At 41.5% G+C, this 26,677-nt stretch overlaps 1 protein-coding gene across 1 annotated transcript in view; it reads right to left on the bottom strand.

Moving 5' to 3' along the window:
• Samd5 (sterile alpha motif domain containing 5) overlaps positions 1-20,205 on the bottom strand; it is a 47,278-nt gene extending 27,073 nt beyond the window's left edge. The window contains exon 1 of the mRNA XM_008836691.2: positions 19,523-20,205. Coding sequence (XP_008834913.1) covers positions 19,523-19,981 — 459 coding nt within the window. The 5' untranslated portion in view covers positions 19,982-20,205. The remainder of the gene's footprint in view (positions 1-19,522) is intronic.
• Between the last annotated feature and the right edge of the window lie 6,472 nt (positions 20,206-26,677).

Consider the following 26,677-nt stretch of genomic DNA (forward strand, 5'->3'; position numbering starts at 1 on the left):
AAACTCATTTCTTTCCTCTTAAGTCCCTCAGTCCCCTCTAGTACAGCTCACTCCCATCTTTAATACTGTTCATTTCTTCTGGATAATCCCTATTTACTAATACCTAAAGTAGCCTTTGTGTTTGGCAGTTGATTTGATTTTGTTGTTTCATTCTGAATCTTTCGAGGCAGCTATTCTTCTAAGTTATCTTCCTTGTGTTGAAATCTGATAATTGAACCCAACTTGAATTTTACTTCATTAGCAGCACCATTTGTTCCTATTAACACTCCCAGAGACAAAGAACATCTAGAGAAATGCGGAACTCCAAGTACTATTCATTCATGAACTGGAAGTAAAGGTTCTTAAGCAGGAGGGCTCTGGGTACCAAGAATAGCCTGGCTGTTCCTCAGCCTTCTTTCCAAGCCCCATGTGTTTGCTTAGTTAACACGCTAAACCCCACCATACCCAGCTCAGGAAAGCATTTCTTTTTTTTTTTTTTTTTTAAATCTATCTTAAATTTACATGTATGAGTGTTTTGCCTGAATGTAAGTAAGTGCACCCACACCACTCTGTGTGCGATGCCTGCAGAGGACGGAAGAGGGCATCCCATCCCCTTGAACTGGAGTTGGTTGGTTGGTTGGTTGTGAACCACTATGTGGGTGCTAGGAGCCAAACCCCAGTTATCTGGAAAACCAGACAGTGCTCCTAACCCCTGAACCATCTCTCTAGCACCTAGGAAAATATCTTTTTCATCTCTATTCCAATGGCTGCAAATTCAGGTATTTGAGTAGATTTCCTGCTTATTGTCAACCTCTGATATCTTGGAGGTTTCATGACAAACAGGTGAATTTAGTGCCTGTTCTCAAGGGGTAGCTAGTGACCACCTATGCACTTGCTCCACTGAGAAGGCATCTTTAGTTCCTTCATTTGTTCCTACTTGCCCTCATAAATACTCAGTGGAGATTCATAGTGATAAAGATACAGCCAGTGGCTACAATCCCTCTCTTTGGTTTCTGAAAATTCCATGTGTCTGTGCTAGCACGTACTGGTCTTTAAAAACTCACAAAAATTGTAGCTGTTTTCTTCAAATCTGCTAATCATCTCTCTTGGCTCTGCCAATGAGAAATCAGTGGTATATCCCTCGTCTTCTTCAAATGCAGGTCCTCTGGCTGCCTTTAGACCTCAGGTCTCTATTGGGATGGAAAAACACATACTATTGTACATTAGTCCTCTTTTCCTCATTGCTAAAGTGGAAGCAATATCTTCTTGGAATTTTTCTGCCCGAAGTAAAAGCAGAACTCTAAAGTTTAATATTATTTAAAATGAGGGCATTGCAGGCTTGCCAATGATTTCTTGCTATTTTGAAATACCCCTTCCTTCTCTCAAACACAGTAAGGTCACTGCCCAGTTTGAAATTCTTTTATTCATGGTCAAATGGGTTTTCTTGAGATTTTTCTTAAACACATGTATGTTGTATCTGCATGTGTAAATGTGCATGTGAGCACATTGCCTTTGGAGGCTAAAGGAGTCAGATCCCCTGGAGCTGAAGTTACAGGCAACTGTAAGCTGCCTGACATGGGTGCTGAGAACCAAACTCAGGTCCTCTAGAAGAGCAGTAAGTAATCTTAACCACTGAGCCATCTCTCCAACCTTACAGTCAAATGTTTTGAAGGTAGCCTAGACATACTCCCATTAAAACATACACAATTTCACAGATGAAATATGGGGCCCTTCTTATCAGAACTGTTTAACATGTCAACTAGCTCTTCAGTAAAGGTCAAATCCCCCCTTTCACAGGGCCAGGAAGGGAGTCTACTTCCAAAGTTCATAAGTGGTACTAACAAAATTTCAAATATTTTTTGCCAAGACTATTCAAATATGTGACTCTATGTAAAAGGGTTACCTTGAAGTGATTAGGTATATTATTAAGCAGACAAACCAAAACTTACATGTGTCCCAAAAGTATCTTTAAAAGTAATTTTTGCTGAGAGAGTTTGCCTATGGCAACAATGGGGGCCACACACAAGATCAAGATATTAATGGACAGTTCGTTTGCAAATGTACACTAATAAAATCAGCCTGCACAGTTGCAACCACAGTTTTGCTTTGTTTTTTAATTGTTGCTATTTGGAATTTACAATACAACTACCCACAAGCTAACTTATCTACAAATATCACTTTGAACTGCTTCTAAATTCCACCCAAGATGTCAAATAGCCATGGGGACACTCATAAACTCTACTGGTAGGGTACAACAGCAACCCAAATTAATATCTAGAATTTGCCTAAAAAAAGAACCATTTGGTTAAATGGCCACTTGCTTCATATTGCTTCTATATTATCAAAAGCAAAGAAAGTCTTGAATCTAAATGTGCCACAAACTAACGTAGCAAAGCATGGATTTAGAGAAGCTTTTAATATAGTAAAAACTCACAAAGCCCTAAACTTTGCAAAGAAACAATATTGTTTTGCTCAGTATGTAACATAATAGAAGTCATGCATACTTACTGAAAACTAACTCATGCTCTAATAGAACATGGAGCAAGACTGGATATTCAAGTTTACCAGGAACTTTCATTATCAAATTGCTGCAATTAAATATATCTATCATTTTTCTCCATTCACCTGTTGTCTATTTCATTTATAACACATGTTGAAAAAATTAAAGAATTATTTCTTTTAAAAATATTATTTTTTAGTTATGTATATGAGTGTATTGCTTGCTTGTCTATAAGTGCACCTGTGTCATGCAATGGTCAGAAGAGAGCATTGGATTCCCCTGGAACTGGAGTTATGGATGGTTGTTAACCACTGTGTGGGTGCTGGGAACCAAACACAGGTCTTCTGCAAGCAGAGCCAGTGCTCTTAACTGCTGAGCCATTTCTCCAGTCCCCAGAATTACTTAAGTCAAATATAAAACATGTGTTCATTCTACTACATCTTTGAAATTTAATTAGTATGCTATAGCTCTTTATGAAAAGAATGAAACTATAAGATGTATCCACTCCCTAGTCCATGCATATTTTTTTAGCAACAGAGCGAGATCACTGTCAAATCCCACAGGCAATGCTTTTGGGCAGAATCGTAGCCCTTGGGCTCTGGTGTCAGTATACCTGACCTTCAAGAAGCATTTACTAATTGCATGACTTTTTCATGTTACTCAAACTCTTTAAGCTTCATTTTCCTCATCTACAAAACAGAAATGACCAAAATAACCTCTGCCTCAGAGCCTGGTCACGATAACCAAACAATATAACAGTAATTTTCTGAATATGAATAAATAAAATCATATTATGGTTATGATTTGGCATATCCTAGACTGTGGCCCATCTTGTACAAGTCTGGCATAAAATGTGGGAATTGAAAAAGTATTTTTTTCTTTCTAAATTCCATGAGGTGCGGGAGGTGATGGAAGCAGAAACATCCCCTCCGGATGTAAAGACGAGAAGCTAACACAGCCATAACTTTTTAACATACGCTCAATGAAGAATGCATTTAATTATCACAATTAACCAAATCAAACACAATGAAAATAGTTTCAGTTCATTGTTAAGCTCTTGCTTTTTCAATAAATAACACCATCATTCTCCCCCTTCCTTCTAAAATTACTTTTATTATAATTTATCAGAAGGCTCCAAAACCAGCTTTGTTGGGAGTGACTGAGAATATCATACTTGCTTTTGTTTTGTTTTTAGAGACAGGGTCTCATGTAGCCCAGGCTACTCTTGAACTTGTGATGCAGCTAAGTCTAACCTTGAACTCCTGATTGTACTGTCACCACTTCCTAAACACTAGGATTACAGGCATGCACCACCCTAAGATGCTGGATATTGAACCCAGGGCTTCATACTTGCTTGACAAGCACTTTACCAACTGAGCTGTACATCCCTAGTCCTGACCAGCAAACTTCTTGTCAGAGAACAAGCCTAAAACAGCCTGTTCCAGGGTGTCATTGCCACAATGTTTTAATAAGTGATAAGATGGAAAATTCATTTCACCACCATGTCTAAGATAAGTGTATCAACACAAGGATCCTATTAACAGAGAGAAAGCTCTGGCCCAAATTGCTATGCCAAAAGCAGCAGTGAAAACTCTGATTTAAAATGACACAGCCATAAAACTGAACATAGGCAATCTAATGCAACTCTCCGCCACCTCTTTGTACTGAAGTAGGTCTCAAAGAGTAAATTATTTTGCATACCCTCTGGCTCTATTTTAATGTATCATGGATGTGGGAAGCATCTCCTGACTTGTTCCCTATTGTACAAACCTGAGCGTGCAGTGATACAGGGGGCCGGCATCCCAGGTGGCCACTAATCCCATTCTCTCTTCAGATTCCCACAAATGACAGGGTCTTGGATATAATTAACAATTTACCAAATTATCAGTTTCTTCCTTCACATTGGGTAGAACTACTTTGCACCTTAACCTAATCCTGTAGGAAGCAAGTCTTAAGTATTGCTCTGTGGGTTTTTATGTCAAATATTTTCCTCTCATAAAGCTCATCTATAACTTTATTACTTCCTGGCCATGAAAATATTGCTACTACTTAAAGCAGTACCATTTTTGTCAATCAAGAGCATCCCAGAGGAGCACTTCATAACATAGCAGAGCTGCATTCTGCCTTGATACATGGTTCCTTTAAAGTGGCTATATCTTTATTGCATGATTGATGGCTAGCTTGGGGAGTGTTGGGTGTATCCATTCTGCAAACTCAGCTGACTTCAGCATCTGATTTACACATCTTCTCTGCAAACATGCTATTCCTATGTTCCATTTTTAATCCTTGCTTCAATGACATTTTTAGTTTTTAAACAAATCCATCTATTTGACCTCTCAGTGAATGTTTAAATATAAATCAAGTTTTTTAAATTAATATTTCTTGTAGAGTTTTCCAATTTTATCTTTTTTATACATTGAGTTATTGTTGCTGTGCAAAGCCAAATGTTCAAATTAAAATGAATACCACATCAAGTTTTCTTAGAGGGTTTTCAATTTGACATAGCATCTGGCAAGTGGCCCCCACCTGCATCTTCCACTAAAGGGTCTGGGATATAGCTGGAAACAGGAAAAAGGGAAGCCATGGGATGGAGTGGAAGAGTCAGAAGATAAAGATGAACACATTTCTTGAGTTTAGAAGGAATTTTCTTAACTATACTGAGCAAATGGGGAAAAAATCCCTTTCTTGCTATGAACACAGCAAAATTAATAGAGATTAGTTAACTCACTATTTCCCACAAAAGCCTCTGCCTCTTGGTTCAAAAACAAATTTCTATAGGTTATAGCTAATTATTATCTATGATTTAAACAGCATATAGATATCTATATACCCAAACAGTTGTTGGCATAAAGTCAAATGTAGCAATATCATGATAATTGCTGAGGATGAATGCCAAACATTAGTAAGAAAACAGAGGGAAAGAGCACAATATTGATGGAATGGCAAGAGTCTTAGCAATTCTTCATCTCATTCTAAGATCACTTCAAAAGACACTGCTGCCTTGTTACTTTACCAGCGCTGTGTCAAAATGTTATAGCTGGGGAAGTCTCTTAATAGAATGCATTCTCAACACCAGGCCCAATAAGAAAAAAAAAAACCTAGGGTCAGGTGTGGTAGCACCTCCCAGCATTCTGAAGGCAGAGGCAGGTGGATCTCTGTGAGATCAAGGCCAGCCTGACCTACATAGTGAGTTCCAGGTCAGCGGGGCTACAGGGAGACCCTGTCTCAAAATAAAAAATAAAAACTATTTTTAAATTTTTTATATTTCTTATTTATAAATGTTGGCATATGGGTGCCACAGCGCATAAGTGGAGATCTGACTTGTAGGAGTCAGTTCTTTCTTTCCATCATGGAGGTCCCAGAGACTGAAATCACGTTGGTAGTCTTGGCAGAATGAGCCTTTATTGAGCCATCTCGCCAGCCCAAAAACATAACTATTTTTCAGTTGCTAAAAACATGTTTCATAGAATGAAATAGCCATTCCTAATAAAAAATTATTTCAAGATTAGAAAAAAAGGATGCTTTCTTAACACCATGAGGCTATCTTAAACTCAGAGCCAATGACAGAGTAACAGTTAAAAACTTTGCATACTTTCATTAAAATTTCAATATGATGAGGATGCCTGATTGTAACTATAATTTAACAGTTATACAAAATCAGTCCAGGGACTGGAGAAATGGCTCAGCAGTTAAGAGTACTGACTGTTCTTGCAGAGGACCTGGGTTCAATTCCCAGCACTCACATGGCAGCTAACAACAATCTTTAACTCTAGTTCCAGGGGACCTGACACCCTCCTCTGACCTCCTCAGGCACTGCACAACACAGATGTACTTACATACATGCAGATAATACACTGATACACATAAAATAAAAATAATATTTTTAAAAGAATTTTTAAAAACTCAGGCCAATGCAATAACACTCAAAGAAATGAGAGCTATAATTACCGTAAATAGGAGATAAAAAAATTATGTGTACATAATAGTGATGAATAAAATTGAAATATTACATTATATACTGTAACAAAACAAATTTCAAAAAAAATAAAGTTTTGAAATGAAACCAGAGGCTAGGTTTTATATATGTGTGTGAGTGCACTGACTGACTATGGACTTGAGCAGGGGCTTTATAGGGATAAAAGAATCACAAAAATAGAGATTGGGTCTCCTCATTCAATGAAAATGGAAATCTGTAAGGCAAATGAAAAATCAAGTAAAATAATATTTTCAATAGTTATAACTGATCGAAAAGTTCTTTTTTGGTTTGATTTGGTTTGGATTTTGGTTTGGGGAGTGTTTCTTGTTTTTGAGGCAAGGTCTTGTGTAACCCAGATTGGTCTAGAACACTCTGTATGAGACTGACCTTGAACATTTTCTTGCTCCTCCTGTCCCCAGTTCCCCAGTGACTGCATTATAGCAGGTTTCTAGTTGAGACTGGATCTTGCTCTGTTTCTGAGACTAGCTTGGAACTTACTGTGTAGTTCAGCTTGACCTCAAACTTATATTCTTCCCATCTCAGTCTCCTAAGAGCTGGATTACAGACATGAGACTCCATATCCAAGTTGTTTTTTTAGATATTTGGGGGGGGCGTGTTTGTTTGTTTGTTTTTCAGAAAGGATCTCCTTGTAGCCTCAGTTTTCCTGGAAGTCTCTATGGAGACCAGGCTGGCCCCAATCTCATAGAGATCTGCCTGCCTCTGCCTCCCAAGTGCTGGAATTAAAGGCATGTACCACCATGCTCATCTTGTTAAGAGGTTTTTTTTAATTATGAAAGAAATGATCATGTCTCAACAGAATAGCACAGAGATAAACAAATAACTAAAGACCAGAACTTCAGCCTGAGAATAGCTTTACAGTCATTACATAATTACTGTAATGACGACTTCGCTGGGTATCATAGGAGGTCCTTTCACACACCATCTCATTGATTCATCTCTGCAGCTTAAGAAGTGGATAATATTATAGGCATTTTATAAAACAAGGCAATTCAGATTCAGTGAGATGAAACCGCTTGTCCGAATAAATAGTAAATAAAATCCTAACTCGATGCTGTTTGAGTCTGGACCACCTGTACTCCTCTAGCTTGGAAAAAAGATAACTTAAAGCCTACTGATGAAGTATAACATTAAAGAAATTTAAATTTATGGACACACAGAAGTCCACAAAATTACTAGGTTTGGAAAAATCTTTGCAACTTGTATGAAAAAAACGATTAATATCCTCAAAACATATAAAGCCCTTGCAAAACAACTAGAGGTAACTAAAAATCTGTAGAAAAAGTTTTAAAAAGTATTATGAACAGGCAATACAGAATTATAATGAGAAAACCACAATCATAAAAGTATATAAACTGATAATATAAGAAATACAATTTAGAGAATAAGATGCCGTTTCTCAAATATATTTTCAAATAATGAAGATTTCAATAATCGGTAAGAATATAGGTAAGGTTTCAGCCCAATAAAGGAATGTTGAAATCAATTATGATGAAACTAAGACATAATGTCTCTTGGGATTAAAATTGTTTTTTGAGAGGCCTGGAGAGATGGTTCAGAGGTTAAGATCACTGGCTGATCTTGCATAGGACCAAATGTGGTTCCCAGCACCCACATGGTGACTAACAACCATTTGTAACTCTAGTTCCAGGGAATCTGACACCTTCTGACATCTGCTGGCTTTTAATGACACAGGTGCATTTATATACATGCAGGCATTACACTCATACACATAAAAAAATAAAATATTTTTTTAAATTATTTTTTCAATTGGAGAATAATGGGACATATTGGTTAAAAGGTATAAGGTTTCAATTAGAGAGGCTAAATTGTGGAGACATATTATACAGCACGGTGATTACACTTAGTATTAATGTATTGTACATTGTGATAATTGCTAAGAGATTAGATCTTCAATGTTTCTACCACAAAAACAACATGATAAATATGTGAGGTGATGAGTAAATTAATTTGCCTGAGTGAATCATTTCACAATGAACTCATGTATCAAAATATCACACTGTACTCTACAAATACATGCAATTTTATTTGTCAACTGTATCTTCACAAAGCTGAGGAAAATCATTTTTCAGATCATACTGACAGTATAGCCTTTGCTTTACCCTTATCAGCCTACAGTGTCATACTGGTTGTATATATCTGCACAAACCAGATGTTCTTTTTTTTATGGTCTTTTTGAGACAGGGTCTCCCTGTAGCCCCGCTGACCTGGAACTCACTATGTAGGTCAGGGTGGCCTCAATCTCACAGAGATCTGCCTGCCTCTGCCTCCTGCATGCTGGGATTAAAGGTGTGTGCTACTACACCCAGCTTCAACAGAATTTTTCATTTTGTTATAAGCATATAAATGTATTCATTACAGTAAGAACACCTTAAATCTAGGAAATTCACTTCATACTTACTAAACAACTTCTATATACAATATCAAAATATTCATTCTACAAGTCTGTGAGATATGTGCACCATTTCACATCAGAAAGAACCTTTCTTAAAATAATCACACTTATTTATATCTCATACTGATAAAAGCACAGAGAAGTGTCACCCCAGTTTCTGGCAGTCCTAGGTCTTAAACACGAAATAAGAACATACCCTACAAGGCTGGAGAGATGGCTCAGTGGGTAAGAGCACTTGCTACACAAGCATGAAAACCTGAGTTCAGATCTCAGCACTCATGAAAAATGTTCAGCATTTCCCCACACACTAGAAACCCCAGCACTGGGGAGGAGAGACAGGAGGACCACTGAGTCTTGATGGCCACCAACCTAGCTCCAGGTTCAGTAAGATATCCTGCCTCCAAGGAATAAAGCAGAGAGAAGGAGAATGGGACAACCAAAGTCCTCCTCTTCCTTCCATAGGCATACACTTGTATTCACATCACACACCTATACACCACATTTACATACATAGACCTCACTATGCACACACACACACACACACACACACACACACACACACACACACACACAGAACATGCCCTACCAATATTCTAAACGGTGTTGATTATAAAATATTTCTTCCAAACAAGGGTCAGGGGAACTTTCCTGACTGAGTTTTGGTAGTTTACATAAAAACTCCAAATCAGCAGTTCATAATATTGTGTTTTATAAGCATTGAGGTCTACATGGAAGTCAATTCAGACATTCCCAGTTACACAGTTGGCCCAAGGATCCTTTTAGGAGAGTCTATAAAGTCACACTTGCATCATGGAACTATATCCCTGAGTTAAGCAGTCAATCTGAAATAAATGACAGCACCCTGATCTGTAAAAGCAAAACAGCACTTGGGTTGGTTTTGTTCCTTTATCTTTATGTGACCACTTGGAGTCTTCGTATTGAAATTTTAAAACAATAACACAGAAATAAAGTGCAAATTGTAATACTTTAAGTACAAATTCTATTCTATATATTTAAGTATTTTTACTGTTTCAACACTATAAAATTGAAATATATTCCTTCCTTTAATTATTAATTGCTTTAAAAGAAGGAATGAATAAAATAATAATTGTGAGCCAACATATGAATATTGCTTAAAATAATGTTATCAAATAGACGGACATTGAATGAGGATGAAGCTGAGTGTCAAACACGGAAGTGTCACCTATAGCCTTATTGTATTCTTACAGAAAATCATCTTAAAATAGTATGTCTATTCATTATGATTTTGGTCAATACAGAATGCATACGAATTGTTTTTCTTCTCTTTTTGTCCTGTTCAAAATGAAGGAGGTCTTACTTTGTATTTGTAAAATTATGGAAATATAACAGTAAGCTTTCTAGAGAGTCTCAGACCATTTATTTCAATTAGAAGTATAATGAAATCTCTCTAAACTATTAGATGTCACTTAGTCTTTATGTAAGACAAATTGTATGCCTAATGCCTTTTGGCATGATCCACAGTTATTGGCCCTTAATAGTTTTTATATTGACTGAAAACAAGTATTGCTTTCCTTCTCGTCCTAGGTCTCCCCAAGCCCAAATCAGTGGTCAATTTAAATCGCATTATTTCATAAAACTTAGAGAACTGAGCAAATCATTTCACCTCAATACCAGAAAGTAGCGATGGTAAGCCTTTGCTATAGCCGAGGAATCGATGTTGTTTCTGACTCCACATGGGCTACATTTCCAGAAACCGAAGAATCACAGGTCCTTCACCTCCAACCATGCTCTTCCAAACACCCCAGGATAGCCCTTGGTTAGCTCAAGAGCTGGCTCATCATGTGGCTTGCCTTCAGGAAATTCAGTTCATGGCATGTCTTATGACCTAAGGGGAAAACCAAGCCCCCTTTTGTCAAGCACCCTTGCCTCTGCAGCCCTGCCTTTAGCATCTTTTTCACTCAAGAGAAGAAGGAAGAGTGAGTTCAACAAGGGCACCTTTAAGACGACTTAGAAGTGTCAGGAAGGGATTTCCAAGAACATCAGGACAAGCAAACGCCGAGCCCTAAGAGCACCATGACATTGTCTGATGTTGAGTTACCCATCGAGTACAGTACAGTAAACTGATGTGTCTGCATCTAGGTTAGTCCTCCCTGGTGCACTACAGGCCATAATTACCTTTTGGCAGGGGTCAGGACTGGTTCTGTGTTATTTGAAAATAGTGCTGCCACTGACAAGTCCTTAGGGAGAATTTCCACATTGGCAAGCATGGGTCCATACTGAGAGCAGGTTTTTGAATTCAGTAAAAATAGGGAAAAGATTACAAATACCACATTCTAAAAATCACTTTATAGATTATAGTAAAAATACATTATTTTGTTAATAGTTTCTGTTTTTCATCTCATAGTTTACTAAATATAGTATCTTTTAATTGCCTGATTTGATGTCAAATTGTGCTGTGTTTACCCCAAATCACAACCACTTGAGAAGACTCAGAGTTGCTACCACAAAGACCATCCGAAAAACATTTGTATGTGTGGAGTTCAGAAAACATCTCTATTACCAGAAATACTGTGATTTTTGAGGGATTTCTTTAAAGATCACAACCCAATTCTGAAATATTTTTATTTTTAAGTAATCATTTGGTCCTTGGTTACGTGGAATTGACTAGGCATTATTTGTATGAAAAATCTACCATGGTTTTATTACCGAATACCCCTATTAATAGGGTCAGTGAGCTCTTCTGTAAATGGCTCCTCTGTATTCAGCTGTATACAGCAAACACATTTTACATACCATATGGAGGCTGTGGTGCCCAGGAAACCTCAATACAAGACCAACAGGGGCTAGCCTAGCCAAGTACTTACCATTAGCACAGCTATTCATCTGGCAAATGCTCTTGTCTGAACACATGTTAGTAAAGCCTACCAGAAGCAGTTGGATTTCAGCTGGCATGTGTACTTTTGCTGTCTTATGTCAAAAGCATGTTCTCTCTAGCCACCTGTGATGGCTCATGCCTACAGTCTCAGCACTCAGGAGGTTGAGGCATGAGGATATTTTTTTCCCCTCAGTTTAAGGCTAGCCTAGGCTACAGAGTGAAATCCTTTCTCAAAAAAACTGAAAACAAGATCCTGGTCCACTCCTCCCACCACCCCCACACTCCCCATGTCTAGCCCAGGCCACACTGCTCATGCAATGGACCAGTCTGATAAGTGTAGTTCTCACCCTCATCAAAGAAGCTCCTTTTTGGAGACTATTATGGAAATCCACAACTGGTTAAAATACAGAGAATAAGTAGCAGTAGGGTTCCCGATCCCAACTGATACCCCTAAAATGCCACCCCTATACCTAAGGCTCAGGAAATATTCTGGAGGAAAGGGCAGAAAGATTGTAAGAGCCAGAGGCCCAGGACGCCTGCTGCTAGACAGTGTCTTCTAGACATGACAGGGAAACTGCATCCATGAAACCTCAACAATATGGTTGCCGAAACAAGACCTGCATAATGACAACATGTGTGTATGTATAAAATAATTGAAGAAGTCACAAAATTGAGAGGGAGTGGGGGGTGGGAGGAGGGGAAGAAGGGTAGAAATTATATAAATACCGTACTCATGCATGATTTAATTTTCCTGTCTACACAGTACTACTGTATAAATTTGATGGGTTCTTTTAATAAATATCACAGAAACAATTTATGAAAAAAGTAAAAAGTAAAACCACTAAAATTAAAATGCATGATTTAATTTTCCTGTCTACACAATACTACTGTATAAATTTGATGGGTTCTTTTAATAAATATCACAGAAACAATTTCAAAAGTCAGAGTATACCATCTTTCTAGGGCATGGAAGTGAGGGGCCAACGAAAAAACTCAATGTGAGCAATGACTGTCCAACATAAACTGGAAAAGATTAACCTATCTCCTCACTGGTGGCTCAAAGTCCATGATTTCTGAACTAGATTTCCAAGGCTCTGTGTTTGTTCCTGGGTTCCCTGAAGAACAGAAAATGTCATTGCTTCAGCTTTACCTGGACAACAGAAGGGAGATCAGCTTATTCTGAGTGAATTGGTATCCAATCTTTCCAATTACCACAGCCTGGAATGGGTACCAGATTTTCAGCTTGCAAGCAGAAGACTCGGGCAACTGATGAAACCAGCTGAGACTGCAAAGCTTCATCTTAACCAGGATGAAGATCACAAGCTCAGAGTTCCACAGACACACCCAGCCACCCTCTTCACTTAATGAGAACAAGTGTCAGAAGAGATGACAACAGTTCACCACTGATGGGTGATCCACAGCATCAAGCAGGACCTGTCTTAAGGCCCATGAATTGTCTGTGAATTGGATACATAGAAAAACTAGTTTCAAAATTATTTTTTTATTAACTGATGGTGACAGACATATCTGCAGTCCATAAAATTTCTTTTCCTATTCAAGGATTCTGTGGTCACAATTGAGAGCTAAAATAAAGCTCCTTTCCTGGTGTATTTTTAAATGTGGTCAGTTTCTGGCAGACTAAAATATAGTCTGTACGTTAAATGTTTGAGTGGGAATGAATCAAATAGAAATGAATCTGTACCGTTCTTATCATCTGTATATAACAATATCTATCCTGGCTTAGGTATGTTTTATCTATAGTATTGTCCTTTTTGATTTAAAATTCTGTCTCTCTCTCACCTCCAACTATACCTCACAATCCATTCTGAAGGGACCTTGGTCACCTGCCCCTTCCACAAGGCCTCATAATGACCCAAAACATTGATGACACTGCATTGCTTAGACAAGTAGGTGAGATGAAGCAACTATTCATGATAAGACATTTGTATATCTGAAGATAGAAAGTAAATCTGATGAGAATTCAGAGGGCTTCTGCCTCAGTGAATTCCCAGGCATCCAGTGGTTTAGGTGGTACATACTAAGCTAGCTCTTCCACGGTGAAGGAGAAATTGCAGCAGCTGGCTTCTTCCTACAACCAAGAAGGAAGCACAATGTCTGAAATGCTTCTTTACACTTGAGAGGCAATGTATAACTCTTTGGTTGTGCTGTTCCAGCCTGTTGTGGTGAGTCCCCAAACAACAGAAGGCTCTGCAACAGGTCCAGACTGCAGCACAAGTCACTCAGTCACTTGTGCCATATGAACCAGTATAGCCAATGGTGGTTGAAGTATTCAGCACAAAGGGAAACTGTTTGGAGCCTTTGGCAAACACAATTAGGTGAATCACACTGCAAGCCCTTAGGATATTCAAGCAAGGTCATGCCATTACCTTAACCTTGGACTTGTAATCTCCAGAACTGTTAGAGAACAAATTTTTATTGTTTTAAACACCAAACATGCAGTGTATGGTACTTGTTGGGGCAACTCTAGGCTGACATAAATTTTGATCTAGTAAGTTCGTAGTTGTGAGCTCATATAACACTTGTAACCACGGTATGAGGCAGTCGCTGTGATGCCATTTTCTGTGGTGTTGCCAAAGGTGATCGAGCATGGGATGGGGCAGAGACTTGAACTTTGCATCTGGTTTTGAGCCTGTGCCTGTAGGCATTACACTACAGCGTCCAGAGAGGGAGGGATATGAATGCATAGTGCTGTTCTCCTTGGGTGAACTCCAAGAGCAGCTGTTACTCATAGAAACCATGTGCTGGTGGAGTTTGGGAGCAGCACCAACCCACCTCTCAGCACATTACTACTGAGAGCAGCTATTAAGTGTAGGAAGACAGATGACTGCTCGGTACCAGGTTCAAGAGATGCTCAGGATGCCCACTCACAGTTGATATCTTCATGGTAAGGAATTCATTTTAATCATGGTGGCTGGCCCTGCAGGGGGACCTTAAAAATGATACTTCCTTAAGCCATGCACCCTGAGTGTCCAGCCGCCTCTCTCTAGTCCTGACCCTACTGCATAGATCATCTTCTAAATGTCCTGCAGGGCCAGCATTTTGAGTTCCATTACCTTTTCAATAGCTCTTAAGGGATAAACACAGTTTTTGTTTTTAATGTCATTATCTTTACTGTTGTTTTCACCAGAGTTGAATATTTTTTTTTCATTTGAAATAACCACAGGTTTAAAATTCTCTGATCCCTAATATTTGTAGAAGCAGCACTCAACTTTGATGTGGTCCAACCAACCACCATGTCAGTTACTGAGTTAGACTCTGCACATACAAGCAAAGAGCACATCTGTCTACTTCCATGTAATCCTAGTCCTAGGGCCTAGCACATGACATACATTCACTATTGGTTAAATGGAAGGTGGATGGGTGGATGGGAGGGTGGATCAATGGATAGATGGACAGATAAACAAGTAAATGGGGGGAGGGAGGGAGGAAGGGAGGGAGGGAGGGAGTAAGCTTAGATGGATGGATGGATAAATGGATGGATGGATGGACAGATGGATAATGGATAGCTAATGGATAACAGATGGATAGGTGGGTGAACAGAGAATGCCCACTTAGATGGAAACTCTGCAGGCAGGAAACTGTCAAGAGCATTAAGGAAGCAGCAGTAGCAGCAGCCTCACTGCCATGCAACCCCTTGTCTCCTACTTATCTCTTCTTTGTCTCCTACTTATCTCTTCTTTCCAATTGGATTGAAAACAAAAAAGCCTAGAAAGATCTAGAGTGAGGATACTTGAAGATATTGTTCGAGTTGGAAAAGCTAAAGTTTGCCAGCTTCCAGTCTGTCCTGTAATGTCACAAAGGCAGAAGGAATTCTTAGGAAGAATAATATTTATTGTGAACTCAGCTTCTGCCAAGACCCCAGGCAAAACTCCAAAGGACACAAGCATGCCTTTGCCAAGGTCTCTTTCCTTTCTAAGTTCTGCCTCTGTGTCCTTCACACACAGAAGTCTTCATGCACGTCTGTCTCTCCAAATTCTCTTGTGCTCTCCTACCTCTCCTGAGAATCCATTCAGAGCCTTATTACCAGAAAGCCTTGTTAACTCAATTCACACTAAGATGTAGATGAAGATTTACATTCCTGGAGCATTCATAAATAAGGTTATACTAATTCAAAAAGCTTCCACTGCTAGAGTAGCTAAAATGTTCTTTCAAGTGAAGAACGCTAGAAGCCAGGCCAGCAAGATGGCTCGAGCTTCCTGAGCAAATCTGGTTACCTAAGTTCAATCCATGTTCCCAGTCTCTTCCCTCTTCTACTCACCTGAAGGCAATACACCCTCCCTTTGGGTTCCCTGGGTGCTATTTCTCCCCTTCTACATGTACTTGGTCTCGTGGGTTGATTCCTTTCTCCCACACCTCACTCATTATCCCTTACCTAGCTCCCTACTGCAACACTTAAACTTACTTTATTTTCTCTGTCTTGAAAGAAAGGACAAACCAACCCACAAAACTCTTCCTTGACCCAAAGTCTCCCTTCTCCCTATAGCTGTAGCTGAAACCATCTGTTCCACTATAAAGGAGGATCATGACCTTGTCTAGTCTTTGGTCCCCTTGTCCATACCTGCCATTGTCAGGGTCCCCAACTGCCTGGGTGCTGCTCCCCAAGACACATTTTCATTCTTCTCTTACTTGGCCAACATCTGACTACCTGATCAGGTCCTCTGCCTTGGATTATCACTTGCTTCCAGGGCTTCCATAATCCCACTTCCCCTGCCTTCCTCCTACTTCTCTGCTCACCTATCTGATATTCTCAGTTCCATGTAAGGAAGCTGGGTGTACCTATCCATGGCATCACGTACTTCCCGTCAAATCAATGTCACATGGAATCATTATTGTTGAATCTACTCTGCCTTCCCTGCAAGACCCTACTATCTCTGAGGGCAGATGTCTGCATCCTGACAACCACAGTAAGCTAGGACCTGGAAGGAACTATGGCATGGAGAAGACTGATCATAAAAAAAAAATTATACATGTAAAAAGTATATGAAAAGTATGTACATTTTATACATATATTAATATACATAATTCCCATTACAAAGGTAGAAATCACAGTGGTAAAAGACGCTAAAGAGCACAGACAAGGGATCCATTAGTGCTGTTTGCCTTCAAGCCTGGTAGTCTTTCCAAGGCCCTGCTTTTACAAAGCTGTGGGGAAAAAAAGAAGAAACTTACTTTTTACTTACATTTTAACTCACTAATCTGGAAACCTGAGCTGTTACTAAAGCAAATTCTACAATCCTTTCAAGTGATCCTTGAGAAAACACCTCAATTTGCAGTCCTCTGAGAAGGGCTTGCTATCCCTGCCTGGGTCATCCTTGGCATAATCATCTCCAACCCATACACCATTCTCATCGCAGTTCAAAGTCCCAAGGATCGATGATGCCAATGACTACACAGGAGAGTGGACCTGTCTAGCAAGCAGAATTACAAATTCTGAGTGGATACTGTACATTCTGACCATGCCATGACATAGCCAAGCAATCTGGGGAAATTAGAACTAGAACATGGATGACATTTTAAAGAAAAAGTCTCAGGACTGTTCATGTCCATCAGAAAACAAATCCTCACGCAACTTAAAATCCAAAACTTGAGAGTCCATTGCATAGAAACTACAAATTCCAAATGAGTAATGTGACCTGCTACATCATAGTTGTGTGTTCAGTTTTATAGGCATTAATTATTTCAATGTCACGATGTGCTCATCTTTCTTACAGTAAGGTTTGCCAGCTTCATTCTTTTGGTGAAGTATCTTATGAAGTATCCCTGGTGAAGTATCTTAAAGAAGGTAATGTAAACACTCCTGCTCCCAGTTTATTCTTCCATCAGTTCAAAAAGAAAAATTAAATATGTATGGAAAGTGAAACAGGGTAGATTTTATTGTCAAACATTATTGTTGTGAGATTTATATAAAAGTTAAAGCCATGCATAATAGTTCAAGCCTTGTAATCCCAGCTCTTAGAGAGGCTGAGGCAAGAAAAATATGAATTTGGGGCCAGCTTGAGCTACATAACTTAAACATATAAAGGCTGACTCTCACCTCCAGCTCACACCTCATTCTCCTCAACCACATCACACTGTAGTTGTCCTGAAGACTGAATCAGCCATGGTGTCATACCCTGTCTCTTTATCTCTTTGTGGTCAGCATTTAAACCAGGCCCTCCTCACACACTCAGGTATGCATTTTCTCTCAACAAAGTTCACTTTGCTTTCGGGGATATAAGTACCAAATGTCCAACTGGCTTTAGTCCTGGACTTAAGTTCCTGTTCTGTTGACTGCCATGCCCCTATTCACACTATCTAATGCTAACTGCCTGAGCAGTTTGTGATTTCCCCTTTCCACTCCTGAATCGTGCACATATCAGTGGGACAGCCAGAACAGGTGCTGAGACACGTGTTTAATTTGACACAAAGATCCCTAACCTGTCCTCTTTATGAAACCAATTGCTGTTCTCAGGAAGGTGATCTCAAGATAGCAGGTGGATAATATTTAAGCCTTCATTTCCTTTTACTTCATCTACTTTTTGCTGAGCTGACACTTGAACTTGTTCCATCGGGCTTTATGATCTTCACTTGGAGCTACAAAGCTAACCAAGGGCTGAAGACACCCACATAACACTTAAATCACCCACACTCCCCCCCGGGGTGTTGTGCTTACACTGTTTGCCAGCTGAGGGGCCTCATCACCACTTTTTCACTGAGCTTCCCTGTGTCTTCATTTTCAGGCTGAGGTATTCATTTTCCTGTGCATCCAGCTCAGGGCAACCTTCTGCTGAATCTGTGCTGTCTACCACTCCACCAAACCAGGACTTTCTAGGAGGACAGCTGCAGAAACTTAAACCCACTCAGAGCTACATACAGGCAGGCTCTGATGCAAAACACACTTTCTGGTACTTGTTCCACAGCCACTCCACATCAGCTTGCCTCACAGAACCCCAGTGAGAACTTTCAGCTTGGGGTCCCCTTGCAAGAGGTCGTCTCTAGGCATTGAAATGTCACTTCCTTGTGTCCTTTCCCAAACACAGGTCCATCAGACTTTCTAGAAATATCTACGGTCCTTTCATCTGGATGGAGAAGTCAAACTAGTGACATCACAGACCTCCAAAGAATGCCCCATTACCCCGATATGTTCAACACTCATTACCCCAGGATACTTAAGTTTAAGGAACCTGTTTAAATGGATGGGCATGTGTTTTGTGTTCAATTAACTTCCTTCTTCAAGCATGTTGGCGTTAATGGCACACTTCTCTAATCTCCAGCGCTGCAAGGATTCACTACCTTGGAAATGAGAGCTGTGGGGCCTGAATTCCCCTCTCTTTCTGGCATATTCACCTATTTCTCTTAGAAGTTTCTCAAAACTCAGAAAAAGTAAAGAAAGGAAAGGAGGGCTGAAAATAACGCAGATGTTATCCATCTTTCCAGTAGTCTTCAAACCCAAACCCTATGGAGGCGTTAGAAAGTCCCTCTTGCCACCAGAAGCCAGCACCTGGGAGGCCAGGACCTGACAGTTGAGCCCCAGATACGACAGGGTGCCTAGTTGGGAGTTGTCATCTAGGTACAGGATCTTATCTTACCCGTCATTGGTTACTCCAAGAAGGAAAGAATACATAGATAACAGAAAACAGAAGGCAGTGCCGGACACCAGAAACGTCCCCGTCTCTCCGCCGTCACCTAGACTGATTGCTAAGCCCCAGGCAGTCTCCATCTGGCTTCCTCCCCTTCCACCGCGCCCCCAGGGCCGCCCAGGCGGCGCCTCCTTACCTTGCGGGAGTACGGGGGCTTGCTCAGGTGGATGCCATCTCGAACCAGCTTATCCCTGATCATGATCTTCAGCTTCAGCTTGGGATAGCTCACCAGCTCCCTGCTGCGCGGCGCGCTCGCCTGGCCACGGGGGTCCCCACGAGTGCCCTGGGCCGAGCCGCCACAGGGCTCCCCCCGGTGGCTTGGGGTCACCGCGTTCACCTGCGGTGCGGGTGGCACCGGCTGAGGCTCCAGGGTGAAGTAGAGACCCGCGGCGGCCGCGTCCTGCTCCCGCAAACGGCGCACAGCCTCCAGGATGCGGCGACGGTGCATGGGAGCCAGCACCCCGATGGCGTCCAGGTCCGGGTCCCCGATCTGCTTGCATACTTCCAGATCATCGTAGCCGTTATCCACGAAGGACTCCGCATACTGCGGGAGCTGCAGAGCTTTCAACCATTCGTAAACTATGTTGGTGCACATGGTTGAGCCTGGGAACCCGGCGGCGAACACCTTCCTGGTGCCCTAGTGACACGGGCTACACCAGTTCTGGGAACTTTTAATCTTCTCCTCGAAGGAGAGAGTGGAAAAAAAGACAAGGCAGGAAAAGTTTCTCGGTTAAAGGATTGGATCCGGCCGGAGAGCGAAAGCCATCGGAAGCAGCGGGAGACACAGCGAGCGAGAAGCGGCAAAGCAGCAAAGTGAATTCCCGGAGCAGGCGCGGCGCTCGCGGGCTCTGGCTGCTGGGCGAGTCACTCCGCTCGGCGCCGCCCCTGGATGCGCCGCTTTGGGGAGGGGCGCTGCAGGCGGGGCGGGGCGCACCCCTCCGACCCACGCAGGTCACCGCCGTGCCGCGCTCCGTGGGAGTTTCCCCAGCTGGGACAGTCCCCGGGCTGCGCGCCGCATGTCGCTTTCTGGCCCCAGCTGTGAGCGTTTGCACCCGGCGCCCCAAGCAGGGAGGAGGCTCCTGCGCGCAGACCCAAGGATACCGGGAGCTTCTGGTCTCCGCGAGTGTCAGTCCCTGCCGTTCCCCAGGTCACAGAGACCCGGTGGCTTTTAAACTTCCAGGCTCCGATGGATGCCCTGGGTATCTTTTGACGTTTCTTTTGAACGCGACTTCTCTAAACCCTTGGGTGTCTCTGCGCTCACTTCTTCCCCAAGGCTGTGCGACTCCAGTCTATGCTGTGTCCGAGGGCACGTCCCTGTCACCTCACAGGGCTGCTGGAGGCTGCGAGGTCCAATGTCCCTTCTCCCTTTCCGGTGCACGTTGAGTATCCTTTCCCCAGAGCGGGCTTGCAGGCTGGAGCCTGGGGATGTGGCTGCCTCTATGATCCTGCGCTCTGTGCCTGGAGGAGCGGAGCTTCGGTGGCAGGGTGCGCGCGACGTGGGGACCGCCCGGGTCCAGCCTGCGCAGCGCGTGGCCCCTCCTTGCTACAGCTAGGTTCGGGGGGTGGGCTTCTGGGGAGGCCGTTGCTGCGCCTGATTGCTTCGCCCCTCCTAGACTGTCGGATCTGGGAAAGTTTGAGACGGGTTGTTACTTTCTTCTGGGTCAGTGCATCCCCTCCTGGTCCCCTGTTCAACCTAGGCCAGATCCCCTCAATCTCACCTGCCATTTGCTTTCTCTACACCCATCCTAGGTATTCTGCAATGGGCCCCTGAGTGGCTCTGCCTCCAGGGACACGCTAGGCTTTCTGTCTAGGAGACCAGAGACCAGAGCAGACCCTTCTTTCTCCCGCCCAAATTCTTCCGGAAATCGATGCACCACCAAGTACCTCGCATTAAGGAAAACGCTGGGACATCTAGCACTTTCTGTCTAGCGCAGAGTAACAAAATCAACTGAGTGTCCGGTGGTGCCAAAGCCCCAGCAACCATTTGAAGGTTGGGAACCTGAGCGCCTAGACAGCATTTAACAAGTCTAACTTCTGGCAACTATTAACACAGTGAGAAACCCTTGAGACAGAAACACAGTTTCCCCCCTTCTTTTCATAGAAGTGCGATTCAACTTTACACCTGAGCTGTTATTTCCGGGTCTGACCTACACCCTTCCCCCCGCCCCCCGAACCCAAGGAGTCCCAGTGGGGCGGTGCCTGCCTCTTACCACATGGAGCGGTGGACACATAATTATTTTAGAGTTGTTCCCAATCTGTGGGCCTTTGGGTGTAGGGAGGGAGTGTGTGTGCTTCTCTTTCCCTAAATTAATGGGGCCTAAGCCCCTTTTGGACTCAAAGAATCAGATGATATCATTTTTTTTTTTTTTTATGTCCTGGAAAATACTTATGTAGACGCACCCCCAAATGCAGTCAGGTTCCCAGGCTCTGAGAGTCAAGAACCTCCCATTTAAAAAAAAAAAAAAAAAAAAAAAAAAAAAAGAAGAAGAGAGAATCTCTGTGAGATCAAGGCCATTCTGGTCCACATAGCAAGTTCCTGGCCAGCTGGGGCTACATACCAGAAAGACCTTATATTCAGGAGGAGGGTAAAGAGGACCTTGGCTAGCTGCAGAGCTCCCTGCATCCCCAGCCCTGGGTCACCCCAGCCGCCCTTTCTGATCCTGAGGTAAGGTCTCCAGCCCTGGGAGGATGAGATATGCCTAGTAGCTGGGCTGCTGTCTGAGCCAGGCCCTCCCGACTCAACATTTTACTGATGGCAGCCTGTCGCTCGCCAAAGCAGGCTCACAGTGCCCCCTCGTGTCCAGATGTTGGAATTTTAAGGCGTTGCCCAAGTCCCAAATTTGTTTTGTTCAGCAAGCTTTAGGGTTCCTAGTCATCTTCTTAGTGCCAATAATAATGTCATGTTTACCTTGGTATCCCAATGCTTCCTCATAAAAAATCTTTTATTTTTATAAAGGAAAATACTCCAATAGTGTCAAACTAATTATGCTATAAGGAAACAGAAGTTACCAGCAAATACTTACTTGGAAGTTAGCACTGTATTCCAGGTCACTAGACATACCTCTAAACTTACGTGGTAAGTAGAATTATCATCCAATATCTTACAGAAAAAGAAACTGTGGAGCAAGGCTTAGAATTCTGAAGTGATGAACTGGGGCCGGGCTGCCTCCTTGTAGACTTCAAGATATCTAGCAGTTGCTAGACTAACAGAAAATATTGGGCTAGTTTTAAAAGCTGGGTCTTTTGTTTATTTGTTTGTTAATCTGTTTGTTTTCAGATGAGGAAGCTTAAAGCCCTTGAGTTTATTATAGTGTTTTTCTTTCCCAAGTTGTGTGAAAAAGGGCAATAACATTACTTAGTAGTCCCGTGCCTTCTCTTGCCCTGGGGGAACTTAAGGACATTCATTTTGTCTCATTAATCTTCAGCAAGGCAGTGAGTATTTTTATTTCCATTTTACAATTAGGGAAACTGTATTGGAGGAAGATGAATGACTTGCCCAAGGTCATATAGTAAATCAGGACAGAGACAAGAACAAGCCTGTCTTGTAGGCAGTCTCCTCCTCCACAGGCAGCAGTGATTCTCCTTTATTTATGTGCAGAGCACTGTCCAATTAGGAAATAAAGTATCCTGTGCTCTCTGGAGGGGATGGCTTTTATGAATTAATCATTTGTTAATCAGTCGTAAATAAAATCTCCTCACTTTTGACCTCCTGTTTTCCTCTCTTGCATGCTTTTCCCATACTTGCTTGAGTCTTCCATGTGTGGAGCTGAGAGGCTTCTGTATATCCAGCCTCTTAATAAATTTCATTCATTTGTGAAATTACAAAGGCACAGCTCCTTCAGTTTAAGCTTGTTTCTACTTCCTATGGAGGTACCTGGCAATCATCCAAAGTGAAACTGGCAAGAACAATGATTTGGGGGCTGGGGAGATGACTCAGAGGATAAAGCACTTGATGTATGGAGTTTAGATCCTGAATTCAGATCCCCCAGCACCCACCCAAAAAGAGTTAAGCTGGGCATGTGTCCATAACACCAGTCCTGGGGATGGGGGCTAAGGGAAGGTACAGGCAAATCCCAGGGGTACTTGCTAGCAAGAACAGAGCTCCAGGTTCTGTGAGAGACCCTGTCTCAAAAAAATAAGATGGATAGTAATCTGGACAGACACAGGATGCTGATCTCCAGCCCCACAGTGCACACACAGGCAAGCTGGAGTGTGTGCACACACACACGCACACACACACAGAATTATTGACTAATTTTAAAATTTAGAAGCTTTTTAGAGCTACAAATCCATTCCATAATGATTGCAGCATCCAGATTCACAGAGAGGAAGTAGAGGCCCAGGAGGCAAAAGTTTCTTACTGCAGATAACACAGCCAGTGTGTGACAAACCCCAGATCTCCTCCTCCTTGCCTTGCTGTTTGGGATGCACTATGACCTCATTTTTGTTAGGAGCACCTGGCTATTGTCAAAATCATCTGTTTACTCATCAAATGTATATTAAGTAAACAATGCCATATACCTAAAGCAGAGAGACAGAAACAGAGTTTTTCTTCATTAATGGGAAGTGGAGAGATTGCATTTTAAGTGTATAGAAAATAAAGTGATGGATTTTTTGTGAGGTGTTTTTGTGTTTGTTTTTTTTTTTAATTCTCCCATCCAAGTACTTACCAACTCCAACCTGGCTTACTTTCCAGGATCAGGTATGTTCAGGCTAGTGTGGCTATGGACTTGTAGTCTGTAGATTCTATATATCATAACATTAGCTAAATTTTGAAATTAAATCTTGACTCCCAGACAAAAATGTATTTTTTAAGTGGCTCTGATGCTCCTAATGACAGCCTTAGAACACCAAAATACTTTACGCCAAAACCTTGTCAAGTACCTTTACTTTTCACAAGGTATTTTTGACTGATAACCTTTTTTAGAGTTCTTTTTTTTTCTTTTAAAGAAAAAATTTCAAAAAATTCCATGCTCATAATTCTTTAGTATATTTGGGGTCAGGGTTTTGTTTGTTTAGTTGGTTTGCTGGTTTGACTACTTTGTTTGCAGCAGCGATCCCTCTCTAAACGAAAACCACTGGGAAAGTAGACGGTGAGGAAAGGTTCTATTTAGGCACCATTTTAGAACTATTTTGCAATGATAATAACTATGGCAAAATGCAAAGTTAACACTGGCATTCTCAGTGTAATTAATGATAATTATATTCAGGTTTTAAATTCTAAATATCAAAAGGCAGCTAGCTTTTCTACAAAGTGATTCAATTTAAGGTTGCAGAGTGAAAAAGTAATTTGTTTTGAAATTTTCCTGGTGTTACATAAGGTTTCATACTATTTTATTTAGAAGATAAATGTTCCTATCTAGTGTGTATAAAAATTAAATTCCATTAACATCTATTAAACATCAGTCCCCTGGGTGTCTAGCCTTGTAAAAGTCAAGAACATATAATATTAATCTTAAAATGCTAAATATGCCTTGCCTCTGTTTAAACTTTGGGCTGAAAGCATCTAGAAGGATAGATTCCATAGGGAGAAATGAGAATAATGGGCTTGAGTGATGGACCAGGCAATCTGTTCTCCAGCAGCTGGGAGTGAGGCGTGGGGTTGGCACCTTAATTGGGGGCAGGCTGGGTGCACACATCTGTTAATAGGCCTGGACTGTAGATGTTCTACTTATGTGTGACAACATGGTTGAAAAAAGAAAAGATAAGAAACAGTGGGGCGTACCAGTGGGATGCCATTAGACTATGCACTGCTATTATAATGGGACATATTTTTCTTTAAGTAAGGAACAAAAGGGATAAAATTAATGTTCTAGAATTTTTGGCTTAGAGGTCATCAACGGGAGAGCAGGCATGTTCATGATAAAAAGCAAAATGAGACCTACGAAAGAATGTTCTTGTCCTTTATCTCTGCTAATCTTCAAAAAGTCTATATCTGAAATACACCACAAAGAACCCAACATTTCCTGAGGTAAAAATGGTGGGTGCAGGGTTCTGCTATGTAGCACTAGGCAATGCTTTTTTCAGTCTAAGTAAAGTTAACTTGGCACTTAAAAGTTAGGTTATAAAACCTCCCACAAGTGAAATGATATTGACAAAAGCTCTTTCAGGAAAATGCAAATTATTTGAATATGCAATCACAACAATGGAATCACTCAACTTGAGTAAAGGATAGTTGCTCCCATGAGAATGTTTATTTTCAGACAGGAGTTAGGACAATTGATCTGCTTGGTTCCTGATGATGGGGAGGCTGGGCTTCTCTGTTTTGGAGACAAACCAGCTTCCTTCCCTGTGTTTGCTTGGAAATTCTGATTCCCTCTTATTTGGAGCAAGTGAAAGAAAGAAAGGTCTCAGGACTCCCTAACTCACCTTCACTAACTGGCTCTGCATTTGCCCCTTCCCTCTTGAGCCACCTTGGATTTCAAGAACAATAGGGCTGATGGATAAACATCTATGTGACACAAATTTGAAACTACTCACAAGCCATGGACCAACATGAAGGATGAGACTACTCCCAGATAGGGGCAGTTATCCTTGATTGCAGGCCACTTCCTGGAGCAGGAATGATCAGCTCCTGAAAGCCAGATTGTTCCCCTCATAACAATGATACAACTTCTGCAGGACGACTTTGCAGAACCAGAGTTGAGACGAGGACTGAAAGACCCCACTTGGACCAAGACTTCTTATACCCTTTGCCCCAATTCTTCCTCCACTTAAAAAATTCTTGTCAGTATCTGAAAGAGGGATTTGGGGTAACTGGATCTTTCTCTGTTCTACCCAGTGTGGCTACATTGATTAGATCACCTCCTTCTGTTTTTAAGTGTTACTTCTCTCTTTAATTGATGCATTAATTGATGGAAGACTAAGCGTAGTCTAAGTATTACCAGGGTAGTTAGGGTCAGAGCCTAGCTTCTGAAAGGCATTCTGGAAAGTTGTTGGAACTGTGTGAAATACCTTTGCAGGAGAGAAGCTGCCTTGACTGACTCCAGACCTCTTCCTTTTCCACCACGACATTCCTGGGGAAATTGCAATTCCTAGGAACCATTATTTCTCTAGTCTAGTAGCCAACAGGAAGGACTCCTGCCTGGGCAGTTACATTGGAGCTGTTGGAGTTGGCCTTTTTTTTCCTAAAAATTTGTTGGTGGTGTATTGAACTGTAAGAAACTTGCTAGTCATGGGAGTCCTTAGCAAGATCTGGACCTCAAACCTCTGCAGTTTCAGAGAGGTCAGGTTGTGGGCATTGCCATTTTGAATCTATCTCTAACCTTTGAGGTCACTTTTTTTTTTTTTA

The sequence above is a fragment of the Nannospalax galili genome, unplaced genomic scaffold (genome assembly GCF_000622305.1).
Source record: "Nannospalax galili isolate Female #2095 unplaced genomic scaffold, S.galili_v1.0 scaffold377, whole genome shotgun sequence".
In the NCBI taxonomy this organism is placed as follows: domain Eukaryota; kingdom Metazoa; phylum Chordata; class Mammalia; order Rodentia; family Spalacidae; genus Nannospalax; species Nannospalax galili.